Raw genomic sequence first — 25,330 nt, 5'->3', positions numbered from 1 at the left:
TCTCTTTATATATGCATACATATATAACTGGAGAAAGCACTGTTTGCACACTCATGTATATATATAGAGCAAGAACATGTCAGATGTTCACAAATGTGCGTAATTCTCTCACTCCATTTATATACATAGACCTGTGCTTAGAAAGGGATGAGAGCTCTTTGCATACAAGTTTGCCTGAAATATATATATTTTTATATATACACACACATAGGTACATGTGCATCTACAGAGAGAGAGTTGTTCTCACACACACACTTTTCCTTTTCTATAATACACACACACACACACATATATGCATATATACTATATATGGAGGGCAGAGAGAGTGACCTATTCATTCAGCTCTCTCTGCATGGATATAGATATGGAATATCACCAAGATTGTTCATACTAACACAAAATCTCTTCTGCTATATATCCACATTATATCAATACGTAATTCTATATATTATTACATTTATAATTAGAGATATTCACACACGCAGTATATCCTTAAAAACACACAATGCCCCTTCTCTCTCACAAATATTGTATATGTACAATATTTGTGAAATTGTACATATACATACAGTGAAATTGTCAGCTGCTCAGTCTTTCTCTTGCTACACACACGCACACATATGTGCATGTGCACAAATATGAAGCACATGCACTATTCACACACACAGAGCATTCCCCATGTCTCCAGCCACACACACTTTATTTAAACATTTACTTATATATGTAACTGATTGTGTGTGTGTCTATTTTCTACCATTCTTCCCATCTTTTCCTTTTTCTTCCAAGAGGGAGAGAAAGATCTACACAGAGCATGGTAAAAAATATGCCCATCACATCCCTCCCCCTGTAAAAATGCATGTGGGGTATCTCTGTGTGTGTGTGTGAGGCTGTGGTCTCTCCCAGCCTCTCTTCTGCCCCCATATATAAAATCTGGGATGCATATACAGTGTGTGTGTGCATGTATTGATCTGGACATATAGTCTCTGTCTGCATGCATGTGTGTATGGAGAGCAAGCACGAGGCAGCCAGTCATTCCCCCTCCACACAAATGTTCCCATATCCACCTCTACATCCAATTTATTTAGATATTTATTTATGTGTCTGTATTTCCTTTCATTTTCTTTCTCTGTCTCCCTCCCCCTCCTCTCTTTCTCAAAGAAATATAAAGATAGCTAAACTACACACACAGAGCTGCATGTAAATGACCCTTTTATATAAAAAAAAAACAGAGAGAAATAAATAATATAGAACCATATAAAATATTTAAATATATATAAAATAGATGCAGAGAAGTGTATAAATAGTAAGAAAAATCTCTGTGTGTAGACAAAGAGAAAAACCCCACACCCATAAAATACAAGCATATATGTATAAAATAATTTAAAATGTGTCTGAATGTGTGTGATCATCTCTGTCTCTCCATGTATGGGGGCAGTAACTAATACACAGACATACACACCTTTGTATATGTGCATATCCATGTAATTAATATTTAAATTTTCTTATATAAATATATAAATAAAGTATATATGGGTGTAGCCATATCTATGTGTGAAATAATTTTTTCTCCTTCTCTGAGTATATATATATATATATATATATATATATATGTGTGTGTGTGTGTGTGTGTATGAAGAAAGAAATACTTTATGCTACATGTGTATACATGGGTAAGGCTGCAACCACACATGTGTCAAATAGAAACCTGTAACTGACTCGTGCTGTGTCTCAGCCTTGGGAGATTTGCCTGTGTAACACAGCAATTCACACACACACAGCTCCGTGCCTGTGCTTCTTTGTGCTCTCCTGCTTCCCCTGCTGTTTTGCTCTCCAAAAGATGTGTCCTGGGAAATAAATACAGACACACATTCCTGCTGGTGTAACCGTGTTTGAGTGTGTAAACCTTTGCTGTGCCTATAGAAACGCGAGCATGTTTTTGTGTTTGTATCCCGTATTTCCCCCCGGCTGTGCTCCGGGCGGGGGTCCCTGCGCACCTGGGGCTGGTGGCAGTGGCAGCCGTTTGGGGCTCCAGGTGTGCAGGAACGGGGCTGGCAGCGAGCCCGCTGCAGTGGCTGCGGCTGCAGGCACTGGGCTGGCAGGAGGGCTCCTCCTGGGGCTCAGGGCAGGCTGCAGTGCCGGGCAGGTCCGGCCCCAAAGCCTGGGCAGGTGCCACTGCCAAGGCATGCGGGAGAGTTCCCGTTCCCGTCCCAGGCTTCGCAGCTTGGCGTCTCCGTGCCGCCTTCCACGTGCCAGCGCCGGCGGTCGGCCTGGCATTCCTTTGACACTACTCCCCCCACACAGCCCCTGCAGCACAGATGTGGTTGTGTGATTCCCCAGCTTTTATATCTGCACGTGGCACAACACAGCTGCCTTCTGAGCCGTTCCAGCCCCGGTGGGAGCAGCCGCCGCCGCCAGGCCCCACACCTGCCGGCTCTGCCCACCCCGCCCTGCCGCGACCTCGCTCAGCTTCACCCACTTCAATTCTGAGCTGGCTGTAGCTTTTCCCTCCCCTTGTTCAGCCAGGCTCCTTGTTTGGGTCTCTCGCTCCTGCCCTGCCAGGACTTCGGCAAAGTGCAAAACCACGCCTGAGCTCAGCTGCCTCCACGAACCAGCTGAGTGCCTCAGCCTCTACCAGGGCCTCGTTTCCTCTGGGATTCACCCAGCAACAAGTCACCCTTGCACCCATTGTCATTGCAGCAGCAACAGAGGTCATCACAAAAGTAAAAGCCATGAGACTCCAATGGTGCAGGGAGTGGTTTTAAGTGTGCGTGTTCCCTGCAGCAACAGTCAGTCCAGCTGGCTTCTCCAGGCCCAGGATTCTCCAGACCACAGTGATGACAGTGATTCATGCAGAACACTGGTCCCCATCTGCGACACCACCACCTCTGAGTTTAACAGCAGGGCACCAATTCCCATGCTGCTTGCCTCCTGTACTGGTTTTTGTACACTTGTGTGTATTCCCACCTGTAAAAACATTGATATGTAGGTTGCAAATGGAATCCTCCCCTCCCCTGAAGCATCCATAACATCCTGTGGCAAGGAGCCCCACAGCTGTCCGACCCCATCTGGAGCACTCTGCCTTGGGTTATTGCCAGTTTATCTGACTGGAAAGACATTAAACACAGGCTTGAAGGCTCAGCCACAGCCCTTGCAGCCTCAGCTCACTACCCAAGACCAGGCAGAGGGCTGCAAAGTTCAGACTATCTCCTTTCCCCCCTCCCCCAACTTGGCTTTCTCCACATTCCAGCTGTGTCCAAAGAAAACAAGTGCAGAGCAACACTTTAAATGAAGATGAGCAGAAGGTCCAAGTCTTTCAAAAAGCATGAAGACAGAAAAGTGGTCCCACCAGGACACATTGCTAGTGCAGTTATTTGAGATTGATGTGGACAGCAAAAGCCTGGTCAAGTGAGAAAAGTATGACAGGACAGCACTATAAAATAGGATATGGAGCACAAAGACTGTTAGAAAGCTCTTGAAATAACTGCCCTCGTTTCACTGTTTTCCATCTTCCTCTGGGTACAGTTGTCAGCTCAGCCTTGGTGAGTGCAAGCAGAGGGTCATACACAGCATTAAGAAATTAAAGGCTTAACTTTGACTAGGCTGGACCACGGAAAGGCCCTCAACTCACTCCAAGGAATTCCAGGCCAGCCTTGCTGGTGAGCAGGAAGGGCTGAGCCTGCTCTGCTCACACAACCCCTCCAAGGGGAAGGCAGCAAGAGCTTTAACAGCCTCTCCCAAAACACACTGGCTGTCCAGGACATATGCCCAGAACAGGGCTGAAGGACTGTACTCACTGAGGGATCTGATCCAGCATCATTCCTGCCCCTGCAAGCGGATTCCAGAGAAGCAGAGGGGTAACTCTCTAGCAGTGCCCCAGCCAAGCAAGCAGAGCTGGTTCACCCCACTCTCAAAAACCCAGCTGGAAGGCACAAAGTTTATAGTAAGGAAGAAGCAGAAATGTCCTTCATTTAGCAGGCATTGAGGCTTGCTGGAATGGTGACTAGACAGAAGAAAGCATGTTAGTGGAGGAAAAAAAGAGTCAGAAACAGGAGTAAACAAGAAGGTTTGTTCTTGTTAAGTTTATTGGCATCATGTTTGTTTCTTTACATAAGAGCTCAGCCTACGTACTAGAATGTAGACCTCTGGAAAACAGGTAGAAGGGCTCCATTTAAGCAAGCTACAAATGCAAGAACAAATACCAGGAAGAAAGGAAGAGAGGAAAGGGACTAGATTGCCAAGTTTTTCCATACCAAAAATCCAGATTAGCAGTCAGTAAGAAGAAAGGGAAGATTTGTAGTCCAGGTCATTCATCAAGAAACAGCTACCACACCCCAAGTGGGAGAGGAGCTCCTTCCACAGCGCAAAGAGCCACAGGCACACCTCAGCTCTGGCTCCTCATGCTCGCTCCAGGATGGCAGGAGTTAAGCAGTAGGGGAGGTGAACAAATGAGGTCATTTCATAGCTGTATTTAATTTTAAATCCAATAATCCAGTGTGCATATCAATGCTGTTATGCAAATCTGAGAATTTAGATACAAGGAAGCCAGACAGATTTTTCCAGAAGATGAAGCCTTTTTGGCCTCAAAACAAGAAGGCTTACATAGTTCATCTCTACTGTACAGAATACTGCCTCTATCTGGACTCTGTGTTGCTAGCACGCCGCAGGTCACAAGTGTCCTCCTCACTTTCTACACAACCTGTGTTTCAGTACTTGAACATGTAATTCAGGAATTTTACACTAATTTATACATTTTTAATTGGTTGCATATATTAACATGTACTATAAGATTTTTCCTAAAGAAGCATTACATAATACATGGATACTGTAAAAAGATCTGATTAGTTAAAAGTAACAAGCATTAACAGAGATACATACAAAACTCAACCTAGTCTGACTGAGTGCTGAGCTTGCAATGAACTATGGGTAATCAGCCTTTCCAATTGCAGCCTTCACAGGGGAAAACACGAGACAGTTAAAAATGTATGTAACTTGTTACACAGATTACCTGTAAACAGTTTCTCTCCATTGGACACCTGGAATTAGATTCAGTTCCAAACATACATAACAGTTTCCATTTTAAACTAAGAGAAAGGTCTGTTACCATGAAGTGTGATGTGGATGGTGCGGGGACGTGAGCTCTGAAGTGCAGGACTCAGATGCTCATGAGAGATGGGTGGATTTTGGCAGCTGGAGATGCAAATTTTTTTTTTTTGTAATTTCATTTTAAACACAGAAGAGGGGCTGTGTGTTTGAAGGCCTAAGTGTGATATTTGTTTGTGAAGGACTGTGCTCAACCCCTCCCGCTCCCCTCAGCAGCTGCAGCTCTCCGCAGAAGCCTTTGCTCGGTCAGTCTTGTCTAGTTTGATGGGTTCAGGGAATTCATTGTAAAGTTCCACTTCAGTTTCCTAGTGGGAGAAAAGGAGGAGTTAATGCCACAGCTCTGCAGACAGCTCCCAGCATGCAAGGAGCTGGGGAAGGCTGGGGGTGAGCCCCAGGCTGCCCACAGCACTGGGGCAGGGCTGCACACTGCCCCCCTCCCTACCTGTTTAAGTGCATTTCGTGCAATCGTCTGGAAAGCTTGTTCCACGTTAATGGCCTCCTTGGCACTGGTTTCAAAGTAGGGGATGTTGTTTTTACTGTAGCACCAGGCTTGTGCCCGTTTTGTGGTGACCTGGGTGGACAGAGAACAGCATCACTACCTTCTGCTATGCAGGGAGGGGTTTTATTTTCAGGGCAAGGCCAGAGATCCCTCATATCCAACCAGAGCAGCTCTGACCTCATCAGACCCGCAGCCTTGAAACAGAACACAGGATACCACTTCCCATCACCTGACAGACCCAGCCCCAGGGCAAGGAGGACCATGCCCAAAGATGATGAGACCACAGAGCACTGGCTTGCTCCCATAGGAGCTGCTCAGCACATGTGGGGGAGGAGAAGCAGCTCCTCTCCTTGCACCTCCCCAGGAAGCTGCTGCAATCCTTCCACCAGTGGGCAGGAGCATGCTGTGCACAGGGGTCTGACCTCTCCAGGCAGGAGAAACCCTTCTCCGGTGGCAGACATCTGAGCCACTCTCAGGCACCTCCCACTCCCGTTTCTCAGGTAACCCTCCTGTGTTTCTACAAGGTCTTCCACTCCAGCAATTCCTTAAGAGGAGGTTAGTAAGTCCCAGTACTCACTTGTCTGTTTTCTAGGTCAATCTTGTTTCCCAGCACAACAAAAGGAAAATTCTCAGGATCCCTTGGACTGGCCTGAATGAGGAATTCATCCCTCCAGCTGTCTAGGGTTTTGAACGTGTTGGGAGCCGTGACATCAAATACCAGCACACAGCAATCTGCTCCCCTGTAGAAGGCAACTCCCAGAGACTGAAATCGTTCTTGGCCTGCTGTATCCCATATCTGGAGCAAAAGACAGGGCAGATAAGCCAGTTCTACTCTGACACAGTCAGTCTGCAATTAGGGCATTAATTCCAAAACTCCCCACTAGGCACATATAGTCCCCAGCTAGGCAGATAGCAGCACCTGCAGGCTTGGGGATTTCTGTAGGCATTAAGCATCAAGAGCCAGAAACGCTTTCTAAAGATAGTTGACCCTTTTTGTGTTCAGCCTCAGCCAGGGTGCATATCCTTGTCCTGGGCAAGCAGAACTTGGGTATTAGGGTCAGCAGGTGACCTGCCTGCAGTACTTGTATGCACCTGGATATCAGCAGAGTCCAAACACTCCTCTGATGGCTGCAGCTTTTGCTGCCTTGCAGTCAGTTTCACCATGGAGAGATGAAAGCTGCAGATACCAGAGACATAAGCAGGCTGGCAGGTTAACACTACACCCACAGGACTCAGGGTGACACGAATGGTTGACCTAAGGAGTCCTTTCCAGTTCTTGGACACTAGGGAAGTGAATCTTTCTAACAAGATCTAGTTTACTGACAATACCAAATCCAGTTTTTTAAACAGGGCCTAGCAACACTGTTGTTAGCTGAACCCAGATTAATCTTTGCATTCCCTTGTTCAGCCCATGCAAAAATTTGTAGAGAAGCCCAGAGGCACTAATGTCTAACAGAAGTTCAGTGCAAACAAGAGTCACACCCAGTACACTGATCCCTACACCAGTCTGGGCTACACCAGAGCAGATGCTTCCATACAAGTGGGGTGATGGCACCCCTTGCAGCAGGGAGCAGAGTCCCTCCTTACCTGCATTGTCACTAGCCTGTCATCCACCATCACCTCTTTTGTCAGGAAGTCTGCACCTATCGTAGCCTTGTACTGGTTACTGAATTTCTTGTTCACATACTGGTTCATGAGCGATGTCTTTCCCACTCTGCACAGGAACACAAAAGAGAAAGACTTTGTAGGCTGTTTCTACAACAATGTTTGAGTTAACCACCCTGAAGAGAACATTCCAGTGCCCTTCACTGCCCATAACCTCTTGGCTTTTCAACCAGGGAAAAAGCACCCACCTCTGCTAGTAGGGGCTTGCACACCAAGAGATGCTGAGGCACTAGCTGAGCAAGAGCATTAGCTACCCAAGGATACAAAGGATTACATCCTGAGAAACCTCAGTTCCCCATCACTAATCTGATCCTTAGTAAGGAACAGACATCACATTATGACCACGACGGCAATTTTGGAAGATGAAGTGCTTCAGAGAAACCCATAACAAACAGTAATCTTCAGCCTCTGCAGAAGGAGGAGGTGGAAAACCAGACACTCTCAGATGGCAACAGCTCACAAACACATCTGCTAGGCACCCAGAGGTGGAGATCCTTCCCAGAGAGCAAACTCAGAGGCTCACATGCCCTCTGTGTGGCTGAGAATCACTCCCTGAATAACAGCTTGCTGGGGACAGTGGTATAAATAAGCCTTATGTCATGGGAATCAGGTTACAGCCTGCACAGCAAGGAACCTGTGACAGCAGAGCAGACTCCTTGCTGCGAGCACAGAGCAAAGCCTTTCACTCCAAGGGGCGTGCTCCAGCTAGCCCTGAGAAGCAAAGCAGATGGCTCAGTACAGACTATGTCTCTGACAGAGACAGAATTTTAGGAAGTTACCTAAGAATGCTTACTAGTGGTTTGGGGTTTTTTTAAAAATAATTTTTTTTTAAAGTGAAACACTCATTCCAACAGCACATGTCCTCCTTGCAGAAGGCTATTCCACGCTGCTACTCCAGTGGTCTGCCCACCACATTTTCCCCATTTAATATTGTGGCAGGACCTCAAGATACAAAACTGCAGGGACACATTCAAAACAGAGGGCAGTGAAGTTCTTAGACCTGAGGTAACACAGCTATCATGGGCTGTAGAATATCTCCTCCCAGCACTGCTGATTTCTTACAGTGCATCCAGGCTTCCACTAGTCAAGAGCACTGCTCTGCCAGATACAGATTAGCATCTTAAAGGCTCTTCCACTTACCCAGAGTCTCCAAGGATGATTACTTTCAGTAACACTTTCTTCCTAGAAGTCATCTTTCACACTAGAAAGGAAGAACAATCCCATCACAAACCATTAGTATGTCATTCCTCAAGAAAGCAAGCAGCAAGTTTGAAGTCTGAGAAACCTGACTCCCAGCAAGGAGCCAGTGACAGGCAGGGCCCAGCACTCCTGAAACCAGACTCCAGTTCAAGGCTACACTCAGCACTGACCAGGTGTCTGCCCACTACACAGGCTGGGCCATGTCAGACCAGTAGTGGCAATTTAATACCAAGAGGTAGATGAGCTGAGCACTTGTCATTTACTGTACCAAGACCCTTCTGGATCCCATTTCCAGGCCATTTGGTAGATAGACTAGCCCAGGCCACCTCCCTTGACTTGAGGCAGTGCAGTAAATCATACCAGCTCCCAACACAGACTAATAATTCTTACACATGAAAGAACCAAATCCCAAGGACATGCTGTGGTTGAAGCAGCTGCAACAGCCACACAGAGCAAACTGCTACCAGACTGTGGCTTCTCTGAGGGCACAGGAAGATGACTATTGCCACCTCAGCTTTGGTGTAATAAGGTTACAGTGACAAACCTCAACATTCAGCCTACTGATGGTCATCTACTCCATTAGATGATGACTTGTTTGTTCAGTTGCATCCTGCAACTGAAAAATTTCATAGGCAGGAGGCTCTAAACTGGCCACTAATGGTCACTAATGGTCCATCCAGTGAAAGAGAGAGCTGAGCTTCAGAGTTCCACACTCATCTGCTCCCAGGTCTCCTTCAGACCAGTGAGGCAGCTACAAGTTCATCAGCTGCAGCAGGCCTGAATACACTTCTGGATATTCTTTAGCATGGTGAGAGCAAGTACAGGGTCTGTCCAGTGGCTGAGCACACCCCTCCTACCCTGAGGCCCTGCTCCACACCTCTGCAGAGGGGGTGGGCCAGCCACTCTTATGTGCTGGATCAGATCACAGACCCTGTTTTGGTACTGACCTGCTCCACAACACAAGGACTTGGCTTTCCTGAAAAGCCCTGCAGGTTCAGTACAGAAAGAGGAGCACAAGATGGCTATAGAAGATCCTTGACAACAGGCCTTGGTATTAAGCCCTTATATATGGACTTGCTTACCCTAAAATTCCCATCCTGCTATATATACCACATTCATTATAGCACAACTCCTACTCTTCAGGAGCTATTCCTGATTTTCACAGCTAAGGAGGCCTTTGCTTCTACAACAGGGATTTATGTCTTCAAGCAGCTTGATCCTTATGTGCTTCCTGGGATACACAACAGCCTAAGGTGTGGTAGATAACTACACCCATTTCACCCCACTACTACAGGAGGCTTCAAGCTGTAAAAGCCTCTCACTAGATGCAGACCAGTTGCAAAAGAGCTTAATCATCTCAAGCTTTGAGGGTTAGAAGACATGAAGTGCTTTAGCCTTTGCTGTCAGTGAATGCTGCAGAAGCTGAAGGAGCACCCCTGCAGCCACTGCAGTGATGCACCTACAGCTACACCTTTTTGGACTGCACCCACCTCAGGGTCACAGGGTTGTTTAGGTTGGGAAAGGCCTCTAGGATCATCTAATGGGTCCAACCGTTAGTCCAGCACTGCCAAGCCACCACTAACTCATGTCCCTCAGTACCACAACTACACAGCTTTTAAAAGCCTCTGGGGATGGCGATTCCACCACTGACCTAGGCAGCCCATTCCGGTGCTTGACAGTGCTTTTAGTGAAGAAATTTTCCTTAATATCCTACCTAAACCTCCCCTGGCACAACTTGAGGCTGCTTCCTCTTGTCCTGTCACTTGTTACACCTGGGAGAAGAGACTGACAGCCCCCTTCCCCACTCCATCTGGCTACAATCTCCTTTCAGGTGTTGTAGATCCATGAGGTTCCCCCGAGCCTCCTTTTCTCCAGGCTAAACACCCCCAGCTAGTGCCAAGGAGACTTGTGCTCCAGCCCCTTCCCCAGCTCCCTTGCCCTCCTCTGGACACACTCCAGCACCTCAATGTCTTTGTGTAGTGAGGAGCCCAAAACTGACCCAGGGTTTGAGCTGTGGCCTCAGCAGTGCCCAGTGCAGGGGGACAATCACTGCCCTGGTCCTGCTGGCCACCCTATTGCTGACACAGCCAGGATGCCACTGGCCTGCTTGGCCACCTGGACACCTGAGGTCATGTTCAGCTGCTGTTAACCAACATCCCCAGATCCTTTTCCAATGGGCAGCTTTCCAGCCACTCTGCCCCCAGCCTGGAGATGCAGGGGGCTGTTGTGACCCAAAGGCAGGATCCATCTTTACCTTGTTGAACCTCACACCACTGGCCTTGGCCCATTGACCCAGCCTGTCCAGATCCCTCCTACCATCCAGCAGATCAACACTCCCACCTAACTTGGAGTCATCTGCAAATTTACTGAGGGTCCCTCCATCCCCTCACCCAGAGCATTGATAAAGACATTAAACAGGACTGGCCCTAGTCCTGATCCCAGGGGAACAGCACTGGTGACCAGCTGCCAGCTGGATGGACCTCCATTACCCTCCACTCTCTGGGCACAGTCTTCTATCCAGTTTTTTATCCAGCAGACAGTGCACTTGTCCAACCATGAGCAGCCTGCTTCTTCAGGAGAATGCTGTGGGAAACAGTGTCAAAGGCTGTACTAAAATCCAGACAGACCACATCCACAGCTTTTCACTGATACACTAAGCAGGAGTGTATAGGAGACAAGGTTGGTCAAGCAGGACCTGCCTTTCCTAAACCCATGCTCACTGGGCCTGATCCCCCGTGTCCTGTCCATGTTGCATGGTGGCATTCAAGGTATCTGCTCCATAACCTTCTCTGGCAACAAGGTCAGACTAACAGGCCTTCCACAGATCCTCCTTCTGAACCTTCTTGTAGATGGACATTTCATTTGCTAATTTTCAGTCCACTGGGACCTCCCCAGGGAGCCATGACTGATTGAAAGGGGCTCAGGGAGCACTTCCACCAGTTCCCTCAGTACCCACCCACAAAGCCACTGAGTCTTGAGTGTGTGTCTAAGTCATGTAGCAGGCCTTTTCCTCATCCTTTCAACTATGTTTCCCTCCACATCTGATGAAGGATGGGGATTCCTCTTAGCTCCCCTTTTGTTGCTAATGTATAAAACCACTTTTTATTGTCTTTTACAGCAGTAGCCAGATTAACTTCTAGTTGGGCTTTGGCCCTTCTGGGTTTTTTTCCTGCATAACCTCATGATATCCTTGAGATACACCTAAACAGGACTCAGTGCTGAGGAGTGAGCAGCAGTGACAGGTCACCCACAGGGCTCATGCCACCCTTAGATGGGTGTTACCAGATGCCAGAGAGCATGTGGAGGACAGTTTCTCCAAGTGTCAACACCTCTTTTCCAGTGGACTGCATTGTTCACTGATCCAACTGACAGCCCAGCTATGCTCGCCAAGACAGAGCCAGCTGAAAGTTGTCAGCAACACCAACATTCAGCTCTGCTTCTGCTCTTGCACACACCATAGCTTGTCTCCCCTATAGAACTCTATGGGTAGAACAGACCACAGAAACCTCTTCAAGCCTGCACCTCCCGTGCTCACAAAGCACACAAGGGACACTTTTGGCAGCCAAGCCAGAGACTTGTGCAGCACAAGCAGCCCAGATGGAGCAAGAAACAAGTGAACAGAGCTTTAAAACAGCTTAAAGACAGCTGTGTACACTGAACTGTCATGAAAAACATCTGCATAGGTTCAGGTCCAGTGCAAGTCACCTGATTTCCTCAGGACAGAGGAAAACAACTCACCCAGAAGTGGCTGTGCCAGAACCCAGCATGCTTCTGGGAACTGTTTCTATTTTCCTCAGAGCATTTCCAATATCACTTGCTGCTTCAGCTCACTGCCTCCTGGTATTTGAAGCAGCTTTGGACAAGCTGGCATTAGTTCTCATGCTTAGGGAGGGATTTGCAGAGCCCTAAATTGCAACACTAAATCACACTGCATGCTTATCTCCCAAGTTCAACATAGCCTGAAGTTGCACTATGAGGGGAGGGAAAACTGCTCTGTCAAGATTCATTACCTTAGAAGTAACTCAGCTGAGCAACCACCTGCAGACATAGGAAGTCAGGCTGAGTCAGAGCTGACACTGCCTTCTTGTCATAGCTGACAGGCTACCCAGCAGTGTGAAGGGCTGTCACTGCCCCATCAACACCAGGCAGGTGAGACACTCAGCTTCCATCCCAGGTGATGCAACGGATGTGAGCCATAGCACAGGAAGAGCTGCTGCAGCCTCATATTTGGTGTGGGCCATGAGACAGTGAGGAACTGCAGCCCTGCCAGGGACCAGCAGTGGACAGTGCCCGGCCTCACACCCTTGTTCTACCAGGCTTGACTGATACTGCCTTGAAGCCAAATCAGTTGATGGGCCAAGCCCTCTTTAATAATCTTCTATTGCAGGTATAAACAGACCAACACTTCAGTTATTCCTTGCCCAGTACAACAAGGAAACACATCTTCAGGTCCTGTAGAAAATGGTTGAGTTGAGATAGGCTGGGATCCCACTGACTCAGCACTAAGACTGTTTTTCACTATATAATGCAGCTTGTCTTGCCTCATGGTATTTGACACAATTACTCCAGCACAGCACCCCGTTGAGGCACACACCCTTCAGATGGCAGTATGAGAGCTCACATGGGGCTTGTGTCCAGTCCCAGGAGCACTTCTGAAAAAACACTTCCTTTTTCAGAGGTATCACAAAGAAAAACTTGTTTGTTAAGATTTGATCCAAGACTCGGCTCTGTTTCACACTGCATGCAATCTTTTTGAGCGAGGTCATCTGCACGACTGCTCAGAACACAGCCCACAGCAGCACACCCAGCCAGCCCTGCTCAGGAGCCACCGGACACTCCACATCAGCCAAGGGCTGATCATCAGCATCCTTCCTCCCCCTGGCTTAACTGGTGCCAAAGAAATGACACAGCTGTCTCTAATACAGGAGAGGAAACCTTCCACTCAATTTTTAAAGCCTATCCTCTAAGCAAACAAGCCATTAATGATATGCTGACCCTCAAGAAATTAAGCTGGTATAGCACACACTGTGCCACAATACTGTTAGTGCCTTTAACACTCACCTGCAGGAGTAGCAAGGGAAAATTGCTAACACCTAACCTTCAAGTATCACTGGTTTAGCTAATCTGAAAGGAAGAGTCAAAACCCATCCTATGAAGCTTCACAGCACTACAGCTCAGATGCAAGAGCAAATAAAGCCTATGTCAAGTCTAATTAGGTTTCCCTTGTTGCTTCAGAGTACATTACAACTGTCCTTTCCCTTGCTATATTAAGACAGCTGCTTTAACTCAAAGCAGAAATGGAGGGTTACGAATTCCTTAGAGATGTTCACGTGTCAAGTAACAATGCAGGCATTTTAATATTAATTGGGTTGGTACAAGCAAGGAACAGTAGTAGTTTGCATTGATGGCTCACCAGACCTCAGATTAGCTATGCTTTAACAGAAGCAGGCCTTTCAAAAGGAATATTCTAAGTTGCTCATGGACAGTTTCAGAGTGAAAGCATCCAGCCTTAAGGGAATCTCACATCCTTGGAAGACAAGGCTTCCTAAGCAGCAGCATACCCATACCAGTTCTGAAGCTGCTGAGCAGTCTTTTCAGTTTCAGCTTTGCTACTGAACAGTTGGAATCACAATCCTAACATGTCTATAGAGGCTGGAATGTTTGACCAGGAGCTGCCTGTTACTACAGCTATCAGCCTGCCACCTGCACCTTCTGCTAGCAACCAGCACAGCGCTGAAGTGAGGATGCTGGCCAGCACGTCTTGCCTTGTGTCCTCTGCCAGGAATATTTAACACCACACCGACAAGGCGCAAAGTGGTAGGGCAGCAGGCATTGAGCACAGCTAAACTCACAGAGTTATGGATGCCTAGTTTTGCTCCCTGTCCCAGCAGGCAGCAGAAGAGTAAGCAGGTATCTCACAAAAAGGTGTATTTGAGCCTGAAGCACTGCAGCTCTGTTCTGGGTGCCATGGCTGATAAGCAGAGCTTCCACTTTCCCACTATAGCACAGGTCCTTTAGCAAAAACACCCACCACGAACAAGGTGATGTGGACTGATCAGGTCTCTGTTAGGGGTTACCACACATGACAGCATGCTCACCACAGTGACCAGACAAGAGCTCTACCCTTGTGCTCTGGAAGAACCTTGTGTCCTGAAATGTGGGAAAAGTGTCCCAAAATGCAGCCAAGTGCACTTTTGACACAGAAACAGCACCTCTACTCACTGTTCTCTTGCATGAATGTCTCTGTACTACAGAGAACTATTTTTATTCCCTCCCTCCCTCACCAGGTTTGGCATTTCTTCAAGGAAACTGAAGCTAGAAATATTATTCAGGACCAGCTCAGTCAGACCGAACCAGTTCCCTCTCAAAAGTATCAAGATCCCTAGCACATTTGACATCTCAAGGGCTTATGTCTGCTTGGATATTCAGCCACTGAAATGAGATGGTCACTGAATGTTTATCCTGTTTTTAGAGGACCAAGCACACCAAACAGTCTGGCACATACAACTTGCCCCATGGTCAAACTGTACCTTGCAATGCTTTAGCTAAACCTTTGAGTAGATAAATTGGAGCAAATTCATGTTTCAGCTACTCTGAAAAAGCAAGGCTTCATCCTGAGGAAAGGCATAGCCTGTTATTGCCATTAGTTAACCAGAGTCACAGTTCCTGGTTGCAGTGTCCGAGCAGTCCAGACACTCTTTGTATTGAAGCCTCAAACTCCAACTGCAGCAGAGGCCCAGATGGGGATGAACAAGCTTTACCAGTTACAATTTAACAACAGCTTAGTTCCCACTGGCTGGTCAGACAGACATTGCTAACAAGGTGTCAGCCAGTACAAAGCTACAAGTGACTGCCTGAACAGTTCAACACAAATCTGAGACCAACGGATACCAACATTTAACACATCACTTGCATTCTCCCAAGAGTGACACAGCAAGTCCTGTCTTTTCAGCTGGGCAAAAGCACAGCAGTAGCCAGAAGACAATCAGCAGGGGCTATTAATTTCATATCAACATGGCTTAAGAGATGCCAAGCTGCCTTCAAGGAAGAAACTAGAAATACAGCTGCCTTTGATGTTTTTGACTGCTACAGAGTCTGCATATTTTCCTTACCAAACCTGGGTGCTCTACAGGTGGAACATGTATCCAGCATCCTCACACTGAGCACTATTACAGAGACATAGGAAGTTCAAATAGCAGGTTGAGTCGTGCACTGACAAAGGCTGCACAAGCAGGACAGTACTCTCTTCCACTCCCATGACAGGACTATCAGGAACTCAGCTTTCCCAGCTCACTGGAAAATACCATCTAGAAAAGCCTCACATTTAGTGGGGACACGTGCTGTGTCTAAAAAGGAAATCAGGAACATCTTGTAATCTGGGCTGACACCTTGCAAGAACTGCTCCCTGTAAATAGGTTGTTTTTGTGGGCAATGGGCTCCTACAGTCCATACAATCAGAGGTGCCTTCAGGCCTCACAGATTCACCATGGAGCAGCAGTCAGTTCAGGTACAGCCCATACCAAAACCAGCTGGTAAGATATTCCTGTGACAGCTTCACTGAAGGGTAGACTCTAGCTGCTGTTCTACAGTAGCATCTAAAAACTGATTTCCACCTCCTTCTTCCCAACACGTTTATGTTGCTGTTCTAAGCAATATATTCCTTCCTGCTGGTACCCAGCCAAAAGCTCAAGCACAGCTCCTCATTCCCTCCTCAAGAGGAGCAGCTCAGCTGCCTGCTGAGCTGCTCCACCAAGAGCAGGCTTCTGTCCAGTTGGTACCTTTCCCAGACAGCCCTGTGAGGCAAAAATTACCTCTGTTCATGGAGCTGGAAGCCTCAGCTACAACTTAATTTTTGATACCTTGTGTAAAACATTATATTGCAAGCTGTCAGGTGTAAATACACTGTCCAGTATATCCCACCCCCATCTGAGAGTCCTATGCCAAAAGCTTCACCTTCTTGAAGAACAGCCTGGAGCTTTAGATGCCTGCTAGCACACTGACATGGTTCAGATCAAAACTGAATCTTAGAACATGGTTCAGAGTCCCAGAGGAATTAGCTTTTTAGACTACATCTGTCTGCAGTAAGTTTCCACCTCCTTTTGAGGGCAGAGTTGCAGCCACCAGTGCTGGAGAAGCTGCTCCAGAGCTGAGTGAAGATTAGGAACCAGCAATAGCAGCTCAGCCACATGGCTTCAAGTTCTGTTGATTGTCTGCTTCAACACAGGCAACAAATCAGTGTGACATGGTGCTAAAAGCCAACTGACATGGTCTGAAGTAGCTCCCAGAGGGAGCTGACACCAGGCCTACACAAATATTCTGCTGTGTCCTGATCATGGGTAACATGCTCTTAAGACAGTTCAGTGCTAAAGGAAGAGAATGGTGGGGCAACATGCAGCTTGGAGAAACAGGCAGAAAACCCAGCTGGGAAACAAACTTTGGAACAGTTTTGAGCATAACAGATTCCTGGTGTGATCAAGGAAGGTCCAGTGCCAGTGCTGGGTTAGACACTCTTATCAGTGGTAGTAAGGTTTTAGCTTGCCTCAGACATCCCCTCAATCCCCAGCTGAAGGTTCTATCACACATCCCTTATGTGGGCAAGGACTTGGAGCTCACTGGAAGGAGACATGCCAACATCCAGCTTGCCAGAGTCCAGACAACACAGGCAAGGCAGAAGCAATGCCACTGGTAGGAGCCATGTGTGCAATGAAATTGCAGGACTTGCACATGAGAAGGGGTCTGCCCTGCCTGAAGTCTCAGCTCAGCTGTGGCTCCCTCAGGACTGAGATTTGGAGAGTGCTGCATTCCTGAGAGACACTGATGCATATGATCAGTTAGGCTCAAAGCCCAAGTTCTCAAAGGCAAGCTCTTCAGTCCAAGCCTCACTGATTCACAGGCCTGTTACACCTCCTGGCATTTTTCCAGATGAGAGCTGTTCTATGCTGCACAACGTTTAAATACTAGCCGTGGATCTGAACAAGGTTTTGACTGTAAAGCTGCCATAATTAATTGTGACTCTACTATATAAAGTCCAAACTCCATAGGACTAGACCCCACCCCAATGCCAAAAACTGATCTGATTTCTACTGGTTTAGATATCACAACAGCCGCCTTCTCGTGAGGAGCCATCACGTTGATCGGACTACATGGTTTGCCAGTGGGAGCAAAACAAGCATGAAAATGCATTTGCTTACAGTACCACAGCATATGTTTTTCCATGTTCAATCAGACCAACAGTGTGCTTAAGAGCAGTGGGAAAGGTCTGGAGGACATTTCTTGCTGTCTACAGGAACAGTACAACACCCAGACTGCTGCTAAGCCTAAGATCACAGGAGCACATGTAGGATCTTCCAGAGGTGATAATCAATAATCACACTGAGCCAAATCGACAGAAGGAAGGGAGTAAAGAAAATGTCCCCAGGGACACAGCCAGCTGTGCTGGGCAGCCACCTTGGGTGGATCACTTTGCTACTCCACAACCTGAGGATGACTCCCATTATTCTCCACAGAGGGTAGCAGGTATGGAGACTGCAGCTGTGGCAGGAGAAGAGGCCACAAAGATCCTTTTGAAGCTAAATGCTACACACTAACAAGACCAGGATTCCCAGAAAGCAAGCCAGGGCTGCTGAAGTAGAAGTCTTTTGCTTATAGGAAGACATCTTAACAAGAAAGACAAACCCAGAAGCTTCACTGAAAGCTGGATGTTTCCAGTCATGAAGTTTTAGTCCACTGATTCCTCCAGCAGTTAAATGGCCCTTACACCACAAAATATCCTCTCAGGATTGGGCACACATACCCTAACAGACTGATAGCAAGTGTCCCAAGATCTTCTGCTACCTTCTCTTGGAGGCTCAAACCATGTCAAGAATGTCATGTCATTCAAGAATCAGTATTGCTGTGCCCCTACCTTCCAGTAAGAAGCAGTTCCCCTGTTAAATCCTACAGGATTTCAGGTAGTTCCCAGCAGATTTCCCCCAAGGATAAAACTGTTACAAGAAAAGGCATGCTTGCTTTAACACCCCTCCCCCTTTATCAGAGCAAGCTTAACTTCCCCTATTCTGCCCTGGGGGAGACAATCTCAGGATGTGGGAGGAGAGTTGAGCACATAGCTGGCTGCTGGGAGACACTAGGCAACAAGCCATGTGTCTTGACTAAGGGCCTTGCCTACGCAAAGCACTGCAGCTACACCAGCACAGCTTCCATGATGCCTCTACCACGACGGCCTCCTTGGTGGACAGCTTTCCAGTCAGTAAAATATATCTTGAATTAACTGGAACGCAGCTATAGCGCTCACACAGCCCAGTTTATACAGTGGTGATTGTTGGCCTTTTGGCACAAAGCACCCAGCTAGTGGAGCCACCCAACAGTTTTAGTAACCCTGACACAAATATCAAGAGCCTGGTACAGTTCTCACATCAGGCCATACCCTGAGTGACAACTCCCTTATTGCTTTCTATAAAACAAACACGGTGCCAGAGGCAGCTGGGTTTTAATCTATGTGTCCAGAAGATAAGGCTGTCCAATTCAAAATATTCTAAGTTAGCCAGGCCACTGACAAACAGTTGAGTTGTTAGATTTTTACCATATCTGACAGTATTTTTTAAGTGCCCAGATTAACTTCTAGTTTTGACTACAGTATAAGTTTTCACAGATTCCTGTGATGCTTTCAGTTTCAGAAACACAAATAGATAACTTTTGCAGTGGTAAGCAAAACACAGATCTTAGACCTTGTCAGTGGTAAACAAGCCTTGTTTATCCACTCCTGGCTGCCAGAATTCCTAGAAGCTGGGCAGGAAACAAGAGACTAAAAGGAGACTTTGACCAAGTCAAATGACAGACCCTTAGGAGGTCTGCCAGAGGCTGTAACTTACACCTGATACCCAGATCTGAGAGTGAATATTGTGTTTCCTGCAACATAAGAAGCTTGTCAGAAGAGAAAGGACAAATACTGATGGAAGATCCTACTAGCAGACTAGCAGATACAGGGAAGCACCAGATCAACACTAATGGCAAAAGCACTACTCCTCCTTCCAGGAGGTCCTGTTCTCAGTAATGAGTCTTCTAGAGAGGAAGCTTTCTCTAGGGACAGGTTGTAATCTAAGAACTACACCTTGATCTGTGAGCAGAACTCTTGATCCTACACACACTCAATACTATGCTAATGTGGTTTGCAGAGCAGGAAGGACAAGTATTTCAGTACCAGCATGGGAGTGCAACAGGTAGCTTGCCATGACAGCTGAGTCAGTGACTTACAAAGAATTTGTACTGTGGATACTCAGTTTCACACTCATACTTCATACCCTCATACCTCTTGCACAAATCCTGCATCAATACTTTACCACTTCACCTATTCTCTTGATGAAGGTCCACAAAGGTCCAATGAAAACCTCACTTGCATGGTGAGGTTAAGAGAACTCTGTGGGCAAATGGCATCTTGTTAGGCAGGGGAAAAGGTTCAGGCCCAGGCATGTCTCAGCTAAAACCCTCTCACTGCTCATGCTCAAGACAATGCCACCACTGTGCCAGTTTGGACTCCAGATATCATTATCCATGTCTGGGAGCCGAGTGACTCAGCCCACTCAAGGGAGACAAGCACCAGACAGGTTACTTTGAAGAGGATTCTGCTTCCAGCTGGAAAGAGTTCAAGGGCTCAGCACAGACTTGTTAGATAAACTTGTAGCCCAGTAACCAAGGTCCAGGTACTCCAGGCAGGTTGGCTCTGAAGGCAGCTCCAGATACTGGCCTCCACTTTGGTCCACCACTTCACTAGTCCACCTCGTCTCTCAAATGACCAAGTTACAGTATATAGGACAGACTCAAGAAAAATACTGGGTTTTTCAATTGACATTAAGAGGATCTACTAAATTTCATTTAACATTTTCTCCTTGAAACTCATGCAAGTACAGTTAGACACAATTAGTCACCTTAAATTGTCATTTTAAGTGGTTATGCAGAAGAGCAAATCACTCACTGTATCAAGTGCCTTTAAATCATACAGATAGAAATCTGTGCCACAGGTTTACACTTCAATCCCATCTCAAAGGCACTGCACCCTGTCCTGAAGCTTCACTGCCCTACGAAGACAGCTATGGTCTCAATAACAGGTTTCCTGGCAAGAGAAGTCAAGGCTACTGGAGATAAGCTGCAAATCAACACACTTCAGTGGCCTTGATGAGCCTGCCTCCCTTCCCAGGGTCATTGACCATGAGGTAGCAACAGCCGTGTTGACAAAGCTTCCCCCACAGACAGAGCGCTGCTTGCTGGCACTGAGAGGAGGAGCAGCCTCGCAGGAGCAGCGCTCACAGCAGCGATGACATCACCAGGGCAGATCTCCGCCAGCACAAAATGCAGCAGCACGCTGGGCTGAGAGCTGCATCCCTACCAACAGAGAGCAAAAGCAACAAGCACACCAGGAGCCAGAGGGGAACCAAGCGACACAGGGATATCCCTTCAGCACCTGCTATTTCTGAGCAGCACGTGAGCAGCTCCTGACCTTGGACGCTCATTTGCAAGCTTTATTCAAGGTGCATTTAAAGAGAAATGGGACCTTCAGTTGAGCCCCTCACTGCACAAATAAGCACGGTGTATCAACTATTGTCATTCAATTAATTATCTATATCTAATTCAGTTTTGAGATGCACAGCTCGTGTTTGGACTGATGCTGCAGAGAGTGACACTTTTATCCTCACAATCTCCAGTCACAGCTGTATCTGAAGGCAGACTGTTACACAGCAACTACAAAAGATCATTTTAGGAAGCTGCAGAGGGAAGCCAACTCAACTCTAACTCATCAGGCAATTAAATAGCAATTATCAAGACAATGCTGTGCAAGAATGAAGTACTTCAGCATCTGAGGGATGCAAGATTGCTGTCAGACAAGCAGCACATGCTAGTGCTCAACCAAGTTCAGCATTTAGGTAAGGTCTTAGCTGGACTCCCTTCTGTGGAGGCAACAATCTTTAAATTACTCTACAGCTCTGCGAAGGAACCTTAGGTTCACCAGGGCCCAGTAACAGGGACTTCAGAGCAGGTCAGGTCACAGCCAAGGAGAAGCCCAGAAGACATAAGGAAACACTGGCAACGTGCAAGGTGAGTCCTGTACTTGTTTCACAAAGGTTCAGTTTACTTCAGTCACTAACAAAATCGCTGCATTCTGAAGGCAGGGACATGCAACAATAAGTACTTGTGAGCCCACATCATCCAACAGTTTCAGAGAATGAGAACATCTAAGTGCCCTATTGCATAGCCCTTATTCTCGAGCCAGGTACCTGCAAACCTTCTCTCACAATGCAGCGTTTAAAAACACACCCTAACCAAGCACAGCCAATTTTGTTTACAGCCAAATGTTAAGTTCTGCATAAAGCAGTCTCATTTTCACACAGAAGTCAGACCAAAATTCCATACATGTTAGAGACAGAGTTATTTATAGTTTTGCACAGATGGTTTGATGGCAATTGTTATGTTTCCTCAAGGACAAGCTTTGCCAGAGATTTGCTCCAACAGGTAATTCTCACAAGCCTTCCAACACAAGTATCTTACAACACGAGCTTTAAGAAAGTGCTGCAGGAAATAAATCTGGTAAGCCTCCTGGTCACAAGCCTTCATTTTGATTAGCAAACTAAGCAAAGTCATACCTTTCCCAGGTCACTTCAGAGCAGAGCTTGTACATTTACACTTTCAGTTGAGGATCTATCAATGTTCTAACACGTCTGTGCTATTCAAAGAGTTGGATTCCCTGGCTTTGACAGGAGGGCCAGGATGCCTGCAGTGCAGACTCTGCCACACAGTTATTTAAATTCTTAACTTGTCACCCTGAAGGTACAACTCAGGGTATCCTGTTCCCCACCTCTTCACTCTGGTGACCAGTGACAGGATAAAGAAAACAGCATGAAGCTTTGTCAAAGCAGGTTTAGGCTGGATGTAGGGAAAAAGTTCTTCACCAAAAGGGTGGCTAGGCACTGGAACAGGCTCCCCAGGGAAGTGGCCAAGGCCCCAAGCCTGCCAGAGCTCAAGAGCACTTGAACACTCTCAGGCACATGTGGGGGTGTCCTGTGCAGGGCCAGGAATTGAACTTCTATGATCCTTGTGTGTCCTTTCCAACTCGGAATATTCTGTGACTCTATGCTGAGCTATTATGAGGGTGTTTGAGGACAAGGACCACTGCATGACACTACAGGGAAGAAGAACATTTAACACAGCTACTCCCATCTTATCAGTTATACTTCACACTACAGGCTGGGAGAGCAAGAAACTGCTATGAGATTTCAGAAGTCTTCCTTATTGAGGGGTCAGATTAGCCCCATAACAGCTTTTCTACACCAGACATAGGGTATTAACATAACAGCACAAAGAGTAAAGAAAAAAAATCCAAAGCCCACAAACACACACCCCAAACAAACAAACAAGGTAGTACTTGAAATTTAACAGTATTAGAGCTGTTTTCATTCTGAGGACTCAGGCCAGGCAGGCATGGTGGGTCCACTCATTAGTGCATGGAGGGCAAGTCATGTGTTCAGTCAGCTGTTGGGAGTCACAAGGGAGAGGGGGAAAGAAAAGTATACTTGTTCTTCCTGAGTTAAGTACAGCAACGAAGCCTTGATTATTTAACAAGGAATATTCAAATTACCCCACCCACTTTAACCTCAAATTCAGCTCCTGAGAGAGCCGGGTACACTTGACTCCAGCAGCCTGGTTCTACTGGAACCATAGCCAGGCTGCAGCTACTATTCACACGCCACTGGTACCACCACAGCCTTCAAGTCACAGCCAGACAAACACTGTGGCACAGCTACTTATATACCATTCCCCTAAAAAGAGAAATCTCCACTTCCCCAAACCCAACACCCACATGGATACAGACTGTTAGGCATAGGCCAAAGCTGGCCAGCTAGTGACACGTACTGAAAGCTTAAAGGTTCCATGCTGGCAAGTGTCAGACAAAGAACAGCTTGCTTACAGCTGGGGGGGGCCTTCATTCTGTCATGTGTTCTCAGTTTACATATAAAAACCTCATACACACAGACCACAACAGCTCTGCTTATCAGCAAACATTTGTAGCTTTCCAGGAGATAATGCTGAAATTTCCAGCTTTGAGAACAAAAGGCCGAGAGTACTAGGTGAGACACACATTTTGGTGCTGAGGTACCTATCCTACTTCAGATGAAGACAGCCGTTTTCACTACTAAAATAAGCCCTCTATTTAAAGTGAGTGCAATTGTCTTTAAGTACAACCATCAGGCATTTCCATATTTATTAGTTTCTCTATATATATATGGAAACTAATAATGCATCTATCACTTAATTTACCTTATTATACACTCACAGACAAAAGCACTTCTAACGTCCACTCTAATAGCTCTTAGAACTGACTCAAGCTTTACACACACCGACAGCTACTTTCGCAATAACTGCCAGTCTCCTCTTTGGCCAGCTTCATTGCTCCCGGGGCTGCCGGTTCACGTTAAAAGCGCTCCCCGCCGACTCCCGAGCAGCGTTTCACCGTCCCCCCCACAGCCCCGGCCCTCCTTCGGCCACCGGCTACCCCGAAGCCTCGTCAGGCTTCGCGAGGAGCTACAGCAGCTCCGCACGGCACAGACAATGCGCTCCCTCCCCGGGAGGCACTGCTCGGGCCTCCCCGAGCCTCTCGGCAGCGGAGGCTCCACAAAGGCCCGGCGAACCGCGCATCCTGGGAAAGGCCCTCGGGGAGGAGCCCCGTCCCGGGGAGACCCCCCCCGTATTGTCCCGAGGGCAGCGCCGGGCCCGGCTCCAGGGAGCTCGGCGCCGGCAGCGCGGCCGCCTGGGCCCGCCTCGGGGCGGGCAAACGAGCCGGGCCCCGGTGCAAAGCCGGCCGGGAGCACCGAGACAGCGCCGCCTCCGCCGCGGGCCCCCCGGTGCCGGGGAGGGGCCGCGAGCGGCTCCCCCGGCCCGGGGCGAGGCCGCCCCCCCACCCCCATCCCCGTAGGCAGCGCGCGGAGCCGCGGTGCCGCCGGGCTCACCTGGTGCTGCCGCCGCGGCCCGACCCCGATCGCTACGCCCCCCGCCCGCCTCGTCGGCTTTAATGGGCCCCGCCGCCTCCCGCGCTCGCTTCCGCCTCCCCGACAACTTCCGCTCACGGGGCCCCGGCGTCACCGCGCCGGGCGCGCGTCACCGCGGGGCCCGCCCGCCATGTCAGGGCACCCAGGCCGGGCCGTGTGCGGGACCCCGCCCCGGCCCCGTGTCTGGGGAGAATAAATGCACTGGTGCCGCCGGAGCCCGCACGCAGGGGAGGGGTGCGGAGGGACCTGCCTCCCCCGCGGCTTCCATCGCAGCAGGGCAGTGAACACCGCACCCTGGGCCGAGGGGAGGCGGAAAGGGCCAAAGAAACCTTCGTGCTTTCAGAAATAAGCGATGGGGACACACAGGCACTAATCTTTTCTTTGCTGTCTTCTAAATAGCATTGAAGAACTAGCGCGGAGTTCTCTGCAGTTACATTCCTACGTGAAAAAACCCTTTAGTTATTACTATTAGAAATAGGCTACATTTTAGATTATATATGTCTAATATTTATAAATTTTTACTCGCAGCTGTAATCTAAAGTGGGGTAGTAGCAACAGCACTTGTCAGGAAAAAAGCTAAAAGATGCCAGTTGAATGTCCATTCAGATTGAATAAGCAGGCAATTGTCAGCACCAAGATCAATAGTGCAAGCAAGTAAAATGGGACCTTCTGAAGTCTCTGGACCTAAATCCATGGGGTAATAACTATCCTGGTTGTACAAGTGAAATCCATATTTTCTGCTCTCTGTTGGCAGCAAGATCATTTTGTTACTCAGCAATTACTTGAATATTATTATTCATCCAAGTCATGTGACTGCTGTGGGTTTAGTTAGCTT

At 47.7% G+C, this 25,330-nt stretch overlaps 1 protein-coding gene across 1 annotated transcript; it reads right to left on the bottom strand.

Annotated features, from left to right (window-relative positions):
* Positions 1-4,052: 4,052 nt before the first annotated feature.
* RAB7A (RAB7A, member RAS oncogene family) lies at positions 4,053-24,550 on the bottom strand. The gene is made up of 6 exons (XM_053953984.1): positions 24,457-24,550; positions 8,405-8,465; positions 7,187-7,313; positions 6,177-6,395; positions 5,543-5,671; positions 4,053-5,405 (listed from the first exon to the last, which is right to left on the bottom strand). The coding sequence occupies exons 2-6, from the start codon at positions 8,455-8,457 to the stop codon at positions 5,310-5,312; spliced, it is 624 nt and encodes a 207-aa protein (XP_053809959.1). The 5' UTR covers positions 8,458-8,465; positions 24,457-24,550; the 3' UTR covers positions 4,053-5,309.
* Positions 24,551-25,330: the final 780 nt, after the last annotated feature.

The sequence above is a fragment of the Vidua chalybeata genome, chromosome 12 (genome assembly GCF_026979565.1).
Source record: "Vidua chalybeata isolate OUT-0048 chromosome 12, bVidCha1 merged haplotype, whole genome shotgun sequence".
Taxonomy (NCBI): domain Eukaryota; kingdom Metazoa; phylum Chordata; class Aves; order Passeriformes; family Viduidae; genus Vidua; species Vidua chalybeata.
The sequence above is the reverse complement of the archived record's forward strand: the minus strand, read 5'-3'. Positions and strand labels throughout refer to the sequence as shown.

What these genes read in the sequence shown, in the direction of transcription:
- RAB7A (XM_053953984.1), bottom strand. Translation starts at nt 8,457, where the DNA reads ATGACTTCTAGGAAGAAAGTGTTACTGAAAGTAATCATCCTTGGAGAC. An exon ending in ATCATCCTTGGAGACTCTGG is followed by an intron (nt 7,314 to 8,404) that starts GTAAGTGGAAGA and finishes GTTCCTGTGCAG; the next exon opens with AGTGGGAAAGACATCGCTCA. An exon ending in TTGACCTAGAAAACAGACAA is followed by an intron (nt 5,672 to 6,176) that starts GTGAGTACTGGG and finishes CTGTCCACCCAG; the next exon opens with GTCACCACAAAACGGGCACA.